Raw genomic sequence first — 15,302 nt, forward strand, 5'->3', positions numbered from 1 at the left:
TAGATGGTCGGCCACCTTCTCGGCTGATTGCCCGGAACTGCAGCCTGGCATCGGAGCCTTGGCCTCCAGTCGCGACACCGCTTTCGGTACGCTGGTCAGCTTTACATGTCCCATTGGACAGGAGTTTGCCACCGGCAAAACGCGTCTGGTTACGGAATGCCTGCGCGGTGGCAACTGGAGTGTCTCCTACATACCCAAGTGTCAGGGTGAGTATCTCGAAGGTTCTCTTCAGGAAACTAGTTACTGATTCGAATCTCTTCCTATTCCCACAGAGGTCTACTGCGGTCCTGTGCCACAGATCGACAACGGCTTCTCCATTGGCTCCTCGAATGTGACTTATCGTGGCATCGCCATGTACCAGTGCTATGCAGGCTTTGCCTTTGCCTCCGGTGCCCCAATCGAGAAGATCTCGTGTATGCCAGATGGTCGTTGGGAGCGCCAGCCCCACTGCATGGCCTCTCAGTGCGCCGCCCTTGTGGAGGTGCCCCACGCCAATGTGACGTTACTTAATGGAGGCGGACGCAGCTACGGCACCATTGTCCAGTACGAATGCGAGCCGGGCTACGAGCGCAACGGTCACCCGGTGCTCACCTGCATGTCCAACGGCACCTGGAGCGGCGATGTGCCTCGTTGCACCCGCAAACGGTGCTACGAATTCCCGGAGATCGCCAACGGTTTCGTTGTGGACGCCACTCGTGCCTACCTGTACGGAGACGAGGCCAGGGTGCAGTGCTTCAAGGGCTACAAGCTGATCGGCAGCAACATCATGCGCTGTAGCGAGGCCCAGAAGTTCGAGCAGCCACCCACCTGCGAGGACATCAACGAGTGCAGTTCCTCCCAGTGCGACTTGACCACCACCGAGTGCCAGAACACAAATGGCTCTTTCCACTGCCAGTGCCGTTCGGGATTCACGGCCACCACCGAGTGCCGGCCCGTGGGCGATCTTGGGCTGGGAAATGGAGGCATTCCGGACGACAGCATCAGCACCTCGGTTAGCGAGCCCGGCTACAGCAAGACCCAGGTGCGCCTGAACACGAACGGCTGGTGCGGCGGCTCCTCGGAGCCCGGCGCCAACTGGATCCTGATCGACCTGAAGGCACCCACCATTCTGCGTGGCTTCCGCACCATGTCCGTGCAACGACCCGACGGCAATGTGGCCTTCAGTTCGGCGGTGCGTCTGCAGTACTCCAACGATCTGACCGATGTGTTCAAGGACTACGCCAATCCTGATGGCACTGCCGTTGAGTTCCGTATTCTGGAGCCCACCCTGTCCATCCTAAACCTGCCCCTGCCCATCGAGGCTCGCTATATCCGCTTCCGCATCCAGGACTACGTGGGTGCTCCGTGCCTGCGCATGGAGCTGATGGGCTGCACCCGCCTGGACTGTGTGGACATCAACGAGTGCAGCAAGAACAACGGCGGCTGCGACCAGAAGTGCATCAACTCCCCCGGAGGCTATGCCTGCGGATGCAACACCGGCTACCAGCTGTACACCTCTAACGGAACGGCTGGCTACCACATTGAGCGCTCCGAGACCGGAGAACGCGACGGCGACAGCTACCAAAGGAACAAGACCTGTGTTCCCGTGATGTGCCCGGAGCTGGAGGCCCCGGAGAACGGACAACTGTTGAGCGATCGCAATGACTATCACTTTGGTGATGTAGTGCGTTTCCAGTGCCACTTTGGCTACATCATGAGCGGCAGCTCGGCGGCCCTGTGCCTGTCCAGCGGCCAGTGGAACGCCAGCGTGCCCGAGTGCAATTGTAAGTAGCAGGGAATACATCTAGTCCTCTCATTTTTCTAAATTCTCTAATTTCCTTTTCCAGATGCCAAGTGCGTCTCCCTGCCCGACGACAAGCTGGAGGGTCTGACTGTGGCCCGTCCCGATCCCGAGTCCGTCCTGGTGCCCTTCCGCGACAACGTGACTATCACTTGTGGCTCGGCTGGTCGCCAACTGAGAGCCACCGCCTCTTCAGGATTCCGGCAGTGCGTGTACGACCCTAAGCCAGGTCTGCCCGACTACTGGCTCTCGGGTATGCAGCCCTCGTGCCCGCGGGTGGATTGCTACTCCCCCATGCCCACACCCGGAGCGGAATATGGCCAGTTTGTGGATACGCGCTTCCAGAGCAGCTTCTTCTTCGGCTGTCAAAACACCTTCAAGCTGGCCGGACAGACGGGCCGTCACGACAACGTGGTCCGTTGCGGAGCCGACGGCATCTGGGACTTTGGCGATCTGCGCTGCGAGGGACCCGTTTGCGAGGATCCTGGCCGTCCGGCCGATGGTCGCCAGATTGCCCGTAGCTACGAGCAGAGCTCGGAGGTTTACTTCGGCTGCAACCGACCCGGCTACATCCTGATCAACCCGCGACCCATTACCTGTATCCGGGAGCCAGAGTGCAAGGTGATCAAGCCTCTGGGCCTGAGCTCCGGCCGGATTCCCGACTCGGCCATTAACGCCACTTCGGAGCGACCCAACTACGAGGCCAAGAACATCCGTCTCAACTCGGCCACGGGCTGGTGCGGCAAGCAGGAAGCCTTCACCTACGTGAGCGTAGATCTGGGACAGATCTACCGTGTCAAGGCCATCCTGGTCAAGGGTGTGGTCACCAACGACATTGTAGGTCGCCCCACGGAGATCCGCTTCTTCTACAAGCAGGCCGAGAGCGAGAACTACGTGGTGTACTTCCCCAACTTCAACCTGACCATGCGCGATCCCGGAAACTACGGCGAACTGGCCATGATCACGCTGCCCAAGTACGTGCAGGCCCGCTTCGTCATCCTGGGCATCGTTAGCTACATGGACAATGCCTGCCTCAAGTTCGAGCTGATGGGTTGCGATGAGCCGAAGCAGGAGCCCCTGCTGGGCTACGACTACGGCTATTCGCCCTGCGTGGACAACGAGCCGCCGATCTTCCAGAACTGCCCCCAGCAACCGATCGTTGTGCGTCGCGATGAGAACGGCGGTGTGCTGCCCGTGAACTTCACCGAGCCCACGGCCGTGGACAACTCCGGATCGATTGCCCGCCTGGAGATCAAGCCGCAGAACTTCCGCACTCCCAGCTACATCTTCAAGGATACGGTGGTCAAGTACGTGGCCTTCGACTACGACGGCAACGTGGCCATCTGCGAAATCAACATCACGGTCCCGGACGTCACGCCGCCTCTGCTGCAGTGCCCCCAGAGCTACGTGATCGAGCTCGTGGATCGGCAGGACAGCTACACCGTGAACTTCAACGACACTCGGAAGCGGATCAAGACCTCCGACGATACCGGCGAGGTGAAGCTGCAGTTCAAGCCCGAGAGTGCCACCATCAAGATCGGAAACTTTGAGAACGTGACGGTTACGGCCACGGATAAGTACAACAACCGGGCCTCCTGCCATTTCCAGGTTTCCGTCAAGGCTTCGCCCTGCGTCGACTGGGAGCTACAGCCGCCGGCCAATGGTGCCATCAACTGCCTGCCAGGCGACCGGGGCATCGAGTGCATTGCCACCTGCAAGCCAGGCTTCCGCTTCACGGACGGCGAACCGCTGAAGACCTTCTCCTGTGAGACATCCCGTTTGTGGCGTCCCACATCCGTGGTTCCCGACTGCGTATCGGAGAACACGGAGCAGGCCGCCTACCATGTGACCGCTACCATCACCTACCGTGCCAATGGAGCCGTTGCCCAATCCTGCCTGGGTCAGTACCAGGATGTGCTCGCTCAGCACTACTCTGGCCTGAATCAGTTGCTCTCGCAGCGCTGCTCGGCGGTGAACGTGAACATGAACGTGACCTTTGTCAAGTCGGTGCCCATGCTGCTGGAGGAGAACGTTGTCAAGATGGACTTTATCCTCTCCATCCTGCCGGCTGTGCGCCAGCCTCAGCTGTATGACCTGTGCGGATCCACCCTGAACCTGATTTTCGACCTGAGCGTGCCCTACGCGAGTGCCGTGATCGATGACCTGCTGAACATAGCCAACATCGGCAACCAGTGTCCACCACTCCGGGCCCTCAAGTCTCAGATCACCCGCGGCTTCAACTGCAACGTGGGCGAGGTGCTCAACATGGACACCAGCGACGTGCCCCGCTGCCTCCACTGTCCCGCCGGCACCTATGTGTCCGAGGGCCAGAACAGCTGCACCTACTGCCCGCGCGGCTTCTATCAGAACAGGGATCGCCAGGGCACCTGCCTGCGCTGCCCGGCCGGCACCTACACCAAGGAGGAGGGAACCAAGCTCCTGGCGGACTGTGTGCCGGTCTGCGGCTATGGAACATACTCTCCCACTGGTCTCGTCCCGTGTCTGGAGTGCCCACGCAACTCCTTCACCGCAGAGCCCCCTACAGGAGGTTTCAAGGACTGCCAGGCCTGTCCGGCCCAGAGCTTCACCTACCAACCAGCCGCCGCCAATAGGGACTTGTGTCGCGCCAAGTGTGCGCCTGGAACCTACTCCGCTACGGGACTGGCACCCTGCTCGCCCTGCCCGCTGCATCATTACCAAGGAGCCGCTGGAGCGCAGAGCTGTAACGAGTGTCCCAGCAACATGAGAACCGATTCCGCCGGCTCCAAGGGACGGGAACAGTGTAAGCCGGTTGTGTGCGGCGAGGGAGCCTGCCAGCACGGAGGACTGTGCGTGCCCATGGGCCACGACATCCAGTGCTTCTGTCCCGCCGGCTTCTCCGGACGGCGCTGCGAACAGGACATCGACGAGTGCGCCTCGCAGCCCTGCTACAACGGCGGCCAGTGCAAGGACCTGCCCCAGGGCTACCGCTGCGAGTGTCCGGCGGGCTACTCAGGCATTAACTGCCAGGAGGAGGCCAGCGACTGCGGCGCCGACACCTGTCCTGCTCGGGCCATGTGCAAGAACGAGCCCGGATTTAAGAATGTGACTTGCCTATGCCGCAGCGGCTACACTGGGGATCAGTGCGACGTGACCATCGATCCCTGCACCGCCAACGGAAATCCTTGCGGCAACGGAGCCAGCTGCCAGGCCCTCCAGCAGGGCCGCTACAAGTGCGAGTGTCTGCCAGGCTGGGAGGGCATCCACTGTGAGCTGAACATCAACGACTGCTCCGAGAATCCTTGCCTGTTGGGCGCCAACTGTACGGATCTGGTCAACGACTTCCAGTGCTCGTGTCCTCCAGGATTCACGGGCAAGCGATGTGAGCAGAAGATCGACCTCTGCCTGTCGGAGCCCTGCAAGCACGGTACCTGTGTGGATCGGCTCTTCGACCACGAGTGCGTCTGCCATCCGGGATGGACAGGCGGCGCCTGCGACATCAACATAGACGACTGCGAGACGCGTCCCTGCGCCAACGAAGGCACCTGCGTGGACCTGGTGGACGGCTACAGCTGCAACTGTGAGCCGGGATACACGGGCAAGAACTGCCAGCACACCATCGACGACTGTGCCTCCAATCCTTGCCAGCACGGAGCCACCTGCGTGGACCAGCTAGACGGCTTCAGCTGCAAATGCCGGCCCGGCTTTGTGGGCCTTTCTTGTGAGGCGGAGATCGACGAGTGCCTGAGCGACCCCTGTAACCCGGTGGGCACAGAGCGCTGCCTGGACCAAGACAATAAGTTCGAGTGCGTATGCCGCGACGGCTTCAAGGGCCAGCTCTGCGAAACGGACATCGATGACTGCGAGGCGCAGCCCTGCCTGAATAATGGTCTCTGCCGGGATCGAGTCGGCGGCTTCGAGTGCGGATGCGAGCCAGGTTGGAGCGGTATGCGTTGTGAGCAGCAGGTGACCACCTGTAACGTGCAGGCGCCGTGCCAGAACGACGCCAGCTGTATCGACCTGTTCCAGGACTACTTCTGCGTCTGCCCCAGCGGAACCGATGGCAAGAACTGCGAGACCGCGCCGGAGCGCTGCATCGGCGATCCCTGCATGCACGGCGGCAAGTGTCAAGACTTTGGTTCCGGCCTCAACTGCAGCTGTCCGGCGGACTACTCCGGCATTGGTTGCCAGTACGAGTACGACGCCTGTGAGGAGCACGTCTGCCAGAACGGAGCCACCTGCCTGGACAATGGTGCTGGCTACAGTTGCCAATGCCCGCCTGGTTTCACCGGCCGCAACTGCGAGCAGGACATCGCCGACTGCAAGGACAACTCGTGTCCGCCGGGCGCCACCTGCGTGGACCTGACCAATGGCTTCTACTGCCAGTGCCCCTTCAACATGACCGGCGACGACTGCCGCAAGGCCATCCAGGTGGACTACGACCTGTACTTTAGCGACCCATCGCGCTCCACGGCCGCCCAGGTGGTGCCCTTCCCCACGGGCGAGGCCAACAGCCTGACGGTGGCCATGTGGGTACAGTTTGCCCAGAAGGACGACCCCGGCATCTTCTTTACGCTCTACGGCGTGGAGTCCGCCCGCATAACCCAGCGCCGTCGCATGCTGCTCCAGGCCCACTCTAGCGGTGTCCAGGTATCGCTCTTCGAGGATCAATCCGACGCCTTCCTGAGCTTCGGCGAGTACACCTCCGTGAACGACGGCCAGTGGCATCACGTAGCCGTGGTCTGGGATGGGATCTCCGGACAGTTGCAACTGATCACCGAGGGACTGATTGCCAGCAAGATGGAGTACGGAGCAGGTGGCTCACTGCCATCGCATCTCTGGGCCGTCTTGGGACGCCCACAGCCGTACGGCCTGAGCCATGAGCTGGCCTACTCAGATGCCGGCTTCCAGGGAACCGTGACCAAGGCCCAGGTGTGGGCCCGAGCCCTCGACATCACCTCGGAGATCCAGAAGCAGGTCCGCGACTGCCGATCGGAGCCAGTTCTCTATCCTGGCTTGATCCTTAACTGGGCTGGCTACGAGGTGACCTCCGGCGGAGTGGAGCGCAACGTGCCCTCGCTCTGTGGACAACGCAAGTGCCCCGTAGGCTATACTGGCCCCAACTGCCAGCAACTGGTGGTTGATAAGGAGCCACCAGTGGTAGAGCATTGTCCCGGCGATCTGTGGGTCATTGCCAAGAACGGATCGGCGGTGGTTAACTGGGACGAGCCGCACTTTAGCGATAATATCGGCGTGACCAAGATCTACGAGCGCAACGGACACCGATCCGGTACTACGCTCCTTTGGGGCACTTACGACATTACCTACATCGCATCGGATGCCGCCGGAAACACTGCCTCCTGCAGCTTCAAGGTGTCGCTGCTGAGTAAGTATTACGAGTGGTAATTCTCCTTCACTCTTACTTATGATAATTATTACTTTCAGCCGACTTCTGTCCACCTCTGGCCGATCCCGTTGGTGGCTCCCAGGTGTGCAAGGATTGGGGCGCCGGCGGCCAGTTCAAGGTTTGCGAGATCGCCTGTAATGCCGGCCTGCGCTTCTCGGAGCAAGTTCCTGAGTTCTATACCTGCGGAGCCGAGGGCTTCTGGCGACCCACTCGCGAACCCTCGACGCCCCTGGTCTACCCATCGTGCTCACCCTCGAAGCCCGCCCAGCGGGTGTTCCGCATCAAGATGCTCTTCCCCTCGGACGTGCTGTGCAACAAGGCTGGTCAGGCGGTGCTCCGCCAGAAGGTGACCAACTCCGTGAATGGCCTGAACCGCGACTGGAACTTCTGCTCGTACGCCATTGAAGGAACCAGGTGGGTGTTACATCCAGTCCAGTCTGGGATGACGTACTTAATCTCGCGTGCTTTTGATATTTTCAGGGAGTGCAAGGACATCCAGATCGATGTTAAGTGCGATCACTACCGAGCTGCCCAGAATAACCGAGTGCGTCGCCAGGCCAAGGATGGCGGTGTCTATGTAATGGAGGCCGAGCTGCCAGTGGTCAAGTAAGTAGAGGCATGCCATTGGGGGAAGAGTGAAGCCACCAGTCTAGCATGTCCTGATCTCGTGCTCCCGAGACTCGTTCTCGCACTCGTACTCGTACTCTGTGTATATGTCATATGTGTTTTGTGTGTTCGTTAACCCAATTTGCAGCGAGGAGGATGACGACCTGGCTCTGACGGGTCGCCAGGGACGCCAGCAAACCGGCGGCGACACGTACACCCTGGAGATAGCCTTCCCGGCTGTAAAGTATGTCCAGCACTCGCTAGTGCGATCAGCTAAAGCTAACTGCACCCCGTTGTTTGCCTCGACCCAGCATCTGCTCTGCACCCAGTACTACCAACTACCAACCAAAGCAATCTCTCAGTCTCTCAGTCTAATCCAACATCCATCAACTCCAACCCACCCATCGCCGTGCCCTCCACTCGTTACCATGCTAACCCCATCTTAAATGTTAAAAGCGTTCTAACCACAACATAATGCTTGACCTTTGATGGCCGGAAGGGATTTGCATGTGTGTGTCACATAAAAGAATATAATCATTCGAGGAAATGTTCAGGGAAATAATGGTGAAGGTTTAGAGAGAGAAATTTAAATATTTTTTATAATTTTTACTACAAATTTTGTATTAAAAAAATTAAAGTCAAAGCATTTATGCGATACACGAATTGTAAATCTGGAAATGGCCATTGGAGCACCTAATTATTAATCTTACGAACAAGGTAACCCCATTGGAACCCAACTAACCATCTCGGCTTCTCTCCCTCTGCAGCGATCCCGTGGTGCACACCTCGACCGGCGAGCGATCCAGCGTCAAGCAGCTGCTCGAGAAGCTCATTCTTGAGGACGACCAGTTCGCCGTTCAGGAGATCCTGCCCAACACCGTTCCGGATCCAGCCTCGCTGGAACTGGGCTCCGAATACGCCTGTCCTGTCGGTCAGGTGGTGATGATTCCCGACTGCGTGCCCTGTGCCATCGGCACCTTCTACGACAGTGCCAACAAGACCTGCATCGCCTGTGCCCGCGGCTCCTACCAATCCGAGGCTGGACAGCAGCAGTGCAGCAAGTGTCCGGTGATAGCCGGCCGGCCCGGAGTCACAGCTGGACCCGGTGCCCGCTCGGCGGCGGACTGCAAAGAGCGCTGCCCGGCTGGCAAGTACTTTGACGCCGAGACAGGCCTGTGCCGCTCCTGCGGCCATGGATTCTACCAACCGAACGAAGGTGCCTTTAGCTGCGAGCTCTGCGGCCTGGGCCAGACGACGCGCTCCACTGAGGCCACTTCGCGCAAGGAGTGCCGCGACGAGTGCAGCTCCGGCCAGCAGCTGGGCGCCGACGGTCGCTGCGAGCCCTGTCCGCGCGGTACCTACCGCCTCCAGGGTGTCCAGCCTTCGTGCGCCGCCTGTCCGCTGGGCAGGACCACACCCAAGGTGGGCGCCAGCTCCGTGGAGGAGTGCACCCTGCCAGTGTGCTCGCCCGGAACGTATCTGAACGCCACGCTGAATATGTGCATCGAGTGCCGCAAGGGCTTCTACCAGTCGGAGTCCCAGCAGACTGCCTGCCTGCAGTGCCCGCCGAACCACAGCACCAAGATCACCGGGGCCACCTCGAAGAGCGAGTGCACGAATCCGTGCGAGCACATTGCCGAGGGCAAGCCACATTGCGATGCCAACGCCTACTGCATCATGGTGCCAGAGACGTCTGACTTCAAGTGCGAGTGCAAGCCCGGATTTAACGGCACGGGCATGGCCTGCACGGATGTCTGCGACGGCTACTGCGAGAACTCGGGTGCCTGCGTCAAGGATCTGAAGGGCACACCGTCGTGCCGCTGCGTCGGCTCCTTCACTGGACCCCACTGTGCCGAGCGCTCTGAGTTTGCCTACATTGCGGGCGGCATCGCCGGAGCCGTGATCTTCATCATCATTATCGTCCTGCTCATCTGGATGATCTGCGTGCGCTCGACCAAGCGGCGCGACCCCAAGAAGATGCTGACCCCGGCCATCGACCAGACCGGATCCCAGGTGAACTTCTACTATGGCGCCCACACGCCCTATGCGGAGTCCATTGCGCCCTCGCATCACAGCACCTACGCCCATTACTACGACGACGAGGAGGACGGCTGGGAGATGCCAAACTTTTACAACGAGACGTACATGAAGGATGGTAAGTGACGTTGATGAGGAGCTTGTATTGCCATCTGGTACAGCATTGAATGTAGTTAGATCTTGAGGTTCTGCTTTATATCTGAGATTGGATTAAAAATCAGAGGGTGTGTCTTAGGTCATTAATAAAAGGGAGTTTCTAAGATGAGCTAATATATTATATTCTTGCTTAATTTTATAGACGGAAGGCTTTACTTACTTTTCCATTTTCTACTCTCCAGATAAGATATAGCCTATAGGCTTTACTCTTTTTGTTAATTAAATAATTTAAAACTGCAATAGGTCATATGTACATTTAAATATTTCTAATACTGATAAGGGTAACCTTGCATTTTATTAAAACTATGTTTCTTTTTGATTTTTAGAAACTTGTATATATAATTATAATAGTATTATTCCAAATTACAAATAGTAGAACAGATCTTTCAGAGGCACCTAGGCATTAAGCTAACTGCTTATGAAGAAGTATAAATTTCTTGTTAACAAAGTTTTAATTTAATAAAACAATTTTTATTCAAAAAAAATATTAACCTCTTAACCCATTTCCAGGTCTGCATGGCGGCAAGATGAGCACGCTGGCCAGGTCCAATGCCTCGCTCTACGGAACTAAAGAAGACTTATACGACCGACTGAAACGTCACGCCTATCCGGGCAAGAAGGGTAAGACCATCCAGCAGATCCTCTCTGCCTCTACATACTAACAAGGCTCCCTGTTTTGAATTTTCAGAGAAGAGTGATAGTGATAGCGAAGTGCAGTAAGGAAGGATGAATTGCAAGAATAACCAAGCTGCTTTAATGTAAAATGTGGTCATAAATAAAGAATGGAAAGCGGAGGACAAAGGAGGAGCAGCAACGCACTGTCAGCACAGTGTTCCCAGCACACTGCCCCACAAATACTCACTGGAGAGCCTTGCATTGAATCGACGTAATGGTCTCGCGACACGATTTCGAACCATCTTCAGTCCCAAATATCTCGGATATTACGTGGCTTAATGCAAGGCTACGAGAGCTCCTTCAGAACGCGACAAAACGTAACGAGACGAGAAAGCTTAAATTAGTAACTCCCATATGTGCTCTTTAGGTATGCAAACTAAATGAAATTAAGTCGAACTTATGCGTAATATAATGAATGAAAAACATTGTTTTAATCTTAAGTATTATTTACCTAAACAAGTAATCGAAATTGCAATACACACTATATATATATGCTATATGTAAACCTTATATAAACATAGATTTTTCCAACCACACATCAATTGTTCGCGAGTGCTGTTGAAAGCAAATCAAATATAGTCGTTATTGTGTAATTTAATAAAAGCAATTTAATTATTATGTATGACAATTATTTTAGAAATCTCTTGTAAAAAATAAAAAACAAACAAACGAATCTAATTAAAAAACTATGTGAATTCTTTATTTAATCGTGGAAGTGTCTTAGGAAGTCCTGACCTCGTCGGCGCCTGGTTGCAGCATCCTTGTGTTGTTGAAGCTTTTCGGCGTAATTGGGCAACGGCATTCCGGTGACTCTCTGGTTACGCTTTAGATAGCGCAATGATGCGTCCACGTTGAGCAGGACCCTGGTCTTCACACGAAAGCTTCGGCTGCGCAGCAAAGAGAAGTGATCGGTGGCGTGGCCAACGAAGGCCAGGATCACCAGGGACAGTGGCACTGTCACGCAGCCCACCCAGAAGCCCTCGAAACCTTCTGACAGAAGACCCGTGCTACGCAAGAATATTTTAGTCAGCAGGTGGATAAGGCGCTCCACCGGTATCCAGATGACGTTAATGCCCAGCTCCAGCAAGATGAGCGCCATTGTCATTTCGCAGAACCGTTGGAGCATGACAGACATTACTTCCAAACCATGGGGTAAAAGTCTATTATCATAGATCAGATCCAGCAGGGCAATGGCCACCAAGATAGACGGTAACTGTGGTCCCAGCAACTTGGACCGGTCGGGCGGCAAGACCCAATTGTGCATCAGGTGAATGAGGCCAGCAGCGCAGACACTCGCTAAATATGTCATTATAATATTTATAAGAAGATCCGCAAAATACAATTTCGTTGGCCGTACAAGTTTTTACATAAAAAGTGGGAAAACATACATACATATGTGAAAATTTGGATATTTTTAAAAGTCAGATTTGGCACAGGTTACTGATAAATGTCAAAACAACAAATGACAAAACTTAAATTTCAAACGAATTTGAGGTAGAACAAGAAAGAAAGCAAACTTTGGCCAGCCAAAGTTTGTGTACCCTTGCAGGTAACAATTAAAATATATCCTAACTAAGCCAAAAATGCATTAATTTCGATTCGGAAAGCAGTTTTGTGTTAGTTTTTATTAATTTAAAAAACTGCATACCAAATTTAAAATTTCAAGAAATCAAAAAATTTGGCCATTTTTGCTAATTTTAATGATGTAACCCCTTATCAAATTTCGCAAAAATGGCCAAAAAATCGATTTCTTCCGGACATGTCTAGAAAGATTCGCATGTTGATGCTGATCAAGAATATATATGGTTTATGGGGTCGGAAATGATTCCTTGACTTAGAAAAATATTATTTTGTATTATAAAATCTGATTTTTTATATTAAAAAAACTTCTTATTTTTTTTTTAATTAAAAATATCATAACTCGGCCAAAAGAGCATTAATTTTAAATCGGATAACTGTTCTGTGCAAGATTTTCTACAGTTAATAAATCTGCATACTTCATTTAAAAATTTTGAAAATTCAATTTTTTATGAAAATCAAAAATTTTAATGATGTAACCCCTTATCAAATTTTGCAAAAATTGCCAAAAAATCGATTTCTTCCTGACATATCTAGAAAGATTCCCCTGTTGATGCTGATCAAGAATATATATGGTTTATAGGGTCGGAAACGTCTCCTTCACTGCGTTGCAAACTTATGACTGAAATTATAATACCCTGCAAGGGTTTAAAAATGATTCGATCTAGCCATGTCCGTCTGTCCGTCAGTTTGCACAAAATGACAGCTCAGAATCAATTTCAAATTTGATTATTAATCGATTAATCGACTTTAGGCACTGCTTGCGATTGCAACCACTGCTTGTTCCGTGAGGTAGCGCAACCTGTCTATTCGATCACCTCCGTTATCGGCGCTTAAATTGAATTACAAATTAAAAACGTAAAATCATATATATTTATTGGTTTTGAAATTCTTTATTGATTTTTATATAATTTAGGTCAACTCTGTGCCAATGTATCGAGCGATTTTGAAGAGCCTTGCACAATGTGTACCAAGGAATCTGAGTCGAATCGGTGATAGGTACTTGCATTCGGTGTAATTTCCAATTTACTTGCGCGACATGTATATCAAGCCGGCAGCAAAGCCACAAAATAGTATTGGACAGGCTAGGTGTAACATCTTGCCGGAGAGTAGGCGCCACACCAAAGAAACTGTCGCCTTGTTGAGTCCCTGAGAGGACACATCCGTCCCATCCTCGTCCTCGTCATCGTTCCCCAGCTCCCCATCCTCGTCGGTCGAGGCTTCCGTTCCCGTGGCAGTGCCAGAAGTCGTACTTGTTTCAGGTACTGACTCAGTTTCCTCTTTATCCTCTGCCGATGACTCCTGCGTGGCAAAGTCCGGCTCAGGCTCGACCATGTTGGCCTCTGCCCCGATTTGGAGCAGCCGGCGCAGCAGCTCTACGTTGCTGGCGTTTCGGAGCAGATCTTCCAAGGTAATCACATTGCGATTGCTGTCCAAGGGGTCTTCCGTGTGGCTATTTGTTTGCGAGGGCTGGGTGACTAGCCCACTCTCCGAGGTGGTGGCCAGATCCAGTTCCCCAATCCCTGGCTCTGCCTCGCTCAGCAAGTTCTCGCTCACAGCATCCGTTTGTTCACCGGAAGCTTCGTTCAATGCATCTCCGGGCTCCTCCGGCGTCACCTGCTCCTGAGCTTGATTAACATTGGCGAAAGCTTGCTGAAGGTGCGCTTCCACAGAGCCCCTAGAAGGTTCCTCAAGTACGATCTGTGGGAATTTCTCCACAGAACCCTGAGGGATAGGCTCCAAGAGATTCTTTTCAGGTTCAGGTTCCTCTAACTGCGTCAGTTTCTTCAGCATCTGTTGATTGTCTTGAGCCACTTCATTAGTGATCGTACCAGCAAGAGGGTGCTCCTGCCCACATTTTTCCGAGTTGATCTGAGTCCCGTCAGGTGACAGTTTCTGGCTAGCCTCCGGGGCAGCTAGTGCGCCCTCCACTTGAGCAGTTGCCTCGATTTTCTGAACATCGTCTGATGCCTGTTTCTGTGCCAATCCCTGTTCAGTTTCATCGGCCAGTAGTGCCTCAATGGGAGCTGACTTGTCCTCGTTGGCCTGGAGGTCATCTAATTCTCGTCTCGGCTCCACGTCGCTAGACAATGACGTCTGGTCAAATTTGGATGAATCTAACAGATCCAACTCCGCGTACTCCTTGTCGGCCAACGCCACTTCGGCCTCCATTTCGGCAACGACGCGCTGAAGCTCCTTCAGGGTTTGTTCCTCGGCCAGTTTCAGTTCCATTTCGCTTCGGCTTGACGGAACGGGGGCGGGTATGGGTGTCATGGCGGTTGCCTCCGCATCGGACATCGAAGAGTCCATCTGGATGCCAGAGTCATTGGCCGACTGCTGACGAAGTCTGTTAACGTCGAGGACACTTGTGTATTTGCGGCTGGTTAACTTAAAGGTGCTGGAGCTGGGGCCGAGAGAAATGGGCCCCGGAATCTTGGTCTGGCTCCTAATTGTGCTAACGGCCCCGCGACTCACAGCCCCCGCCGAGGAAACGGACGGCAGCGAGTCAGTGTCTACATTCGTGTTCGAATTGTCTGTTTCACGTTCTTCCGAATTTTTCACATTCTTAATGTTCACTTTCTCACGTAACTCCTCCTGAGATGGAGTCGCTGGCACATTACGGTTGGCCATCGTTGGTTCCTAGACGCTTGAAAGGGTTCCGATCAATTTGGATAGCGCCTTCAAGTGACTCTGAGTCTCTGCTCTTACTTACCCTTAACAATTTATAGCAAGACTGAACCGAATTTAAATATATATGTCGGCTAGCTCGACAACTGTGTGTACGATGGTTCGGTTTGTATATATACCTTTTTAGCAACTGAACCTTCCCTAGTCTGAACTATGTTCCTACGCTAATGAGATGTGCGAGTAGAATAATGTTCACGGGGGACATTAGGTTTGACTTTGGTAATGCATTTTTCAGGGCCTACTAGAGTTTCAGTTTTCAATAAAGGCTTCGAAGGTGTTTCTACCAGGTAAAGTGAGTGATTCTTAATTTTACCATAAACTTGTATTTTAAAAACATTTTCGGTGTGACTTTTAATTATGAAAATTGTACTGGTTTTTGAATAGATAGAATATTGT

General features: G+C 53.6%; 3 protein-coding genes across 6 annotated transcripts in view; 1 reads left to right on the forward strand and 2 right to left on the reverse strand.

Annotated features, from left to right (window-relative positions):
- uif (sushi, von Willebrand factor type A, EGF and pentraxin domain-containing protein uif) overlaps positions 1–11,286 on the forward strand; it is a 31,971-nt gene extending 20,685 nt beyond the window's left edge. For 2 of the 3 annotated variants that reach the window (XM_017168432.2, XM_017168429.2), the window contains exons 5-13: positions 4–206; positions 273–1,763; positions 1,827–7,145; positions 7,205–7,580; positions 7,647–7,772; positions 7,921–8,016; positions 8,540–9,927; positions 10,476–10,586; positions 10,654–11,286. In XM_017168432.2, the coding sequence (XP_017023921.1) occupies positions 4–206; positions 273–1,763; positions 1,827–7,145; positions 7,205–7,580; positions 7,647–7,772; positions 7,921–8,016; positions 8,540–9,927; positions 10,476–10,586; positions 10,654–10,685 (9,142 nt within the window). In that variant the 3' untranslated portion in view covers positions 10,686–11,286. The remainder of the gene's footprint in view (positions 1–3; positions 207–272; positions 1,764–1,826; positions 7,146–7,204; positions 7,581–7,646; positions 7,773–7,920; positions 8,017–8,539; positions 9,928–10,475; positions 10,587–10,653) is intronic. The other variant, XM_041776142.2, reaches the window with a different exon arrangement.
- A 27-nt stretch (positions 11,287–11,313) lies between these two features.
- On the reverse strand, positions 11,314–12,097 carry LOC108075847 (uncharacterized). The gene has a single exon (XM_017168428.3). It carries the CDS (start codon positions 11,947–11,949, stop codon positions 11,344–11,346), a length of 606 nt encoding a protein of 201 aa, XP_017023917.1. The 5' UTR covers positions 11,950–12,097; the 3' UTR covers positions 11,314–11,343.
- Positions 12,098–13,077: 980 nt separating this feature from the next.
- Positions 13,078–15,099, reverse strand: LOC108075793 (uncharacterized). Of its 2 annotated transcripts, none has more exons than XM_017168363.3 (2): positions 14,932–15,099; positions 13,078–14,858 (listed from the first exon to the last, which is right to left on the reverse strand). In XM_017168363.3, exon 2 carries the CDS (start codon positions 14,847–14,849, stop codon positions 13,245–13,247), a length of 1,605 nt encoding a protein of 534 aa, XP_017023852.1. In that variant the 5' UTR covers positions 14,850–14,858; positions 14,932–15,099; the 3' UTR covers positions 13,078–13,244. The 2 variants fall into 2 exon arrangements, with proteins under 2 accessions (XP_017023852.1, XP_017023851.1); XM_017168362.3 differs by having other exon boundaries at positions 13,078–14,865.
- Between the last annotated feature and the right edge of the window lie 203 nt (positions 15,100–15,302).

Source organism: Drosophila kikkawai, chromosome 2L (genome assembly GCF_030179895.1).
Source record: "Drosophila kikkawai strain 14028-0561.14 chromosome 2L, DkikHiC1v2, whole genome shotgun sequence".
In the NCBI taxonomy this organism is placed as follows: domain Eukaryota; kingdom Metazoa; phylum Arthropoda; class Insecta; order Diptera; family Drosophilidae; genus Drosophila; species Drosophila kikkawai.

Coding starts and splice junctions, on each gene's coding strand:
- LOC108075847 (XM_017168428.3), bottom strand. CDS start 11,949: ATGACATATTTAGCGAGTGTCTGCGCTGCTGGCCTCATTCACCTGATG.
- LOC108075793 (XM_017168363.3), bottom strand. CDS start 14,849: ATGGCCAACCGTAATGTGCCAGCGACTCCATCTCAGGAGGAGTTACGT.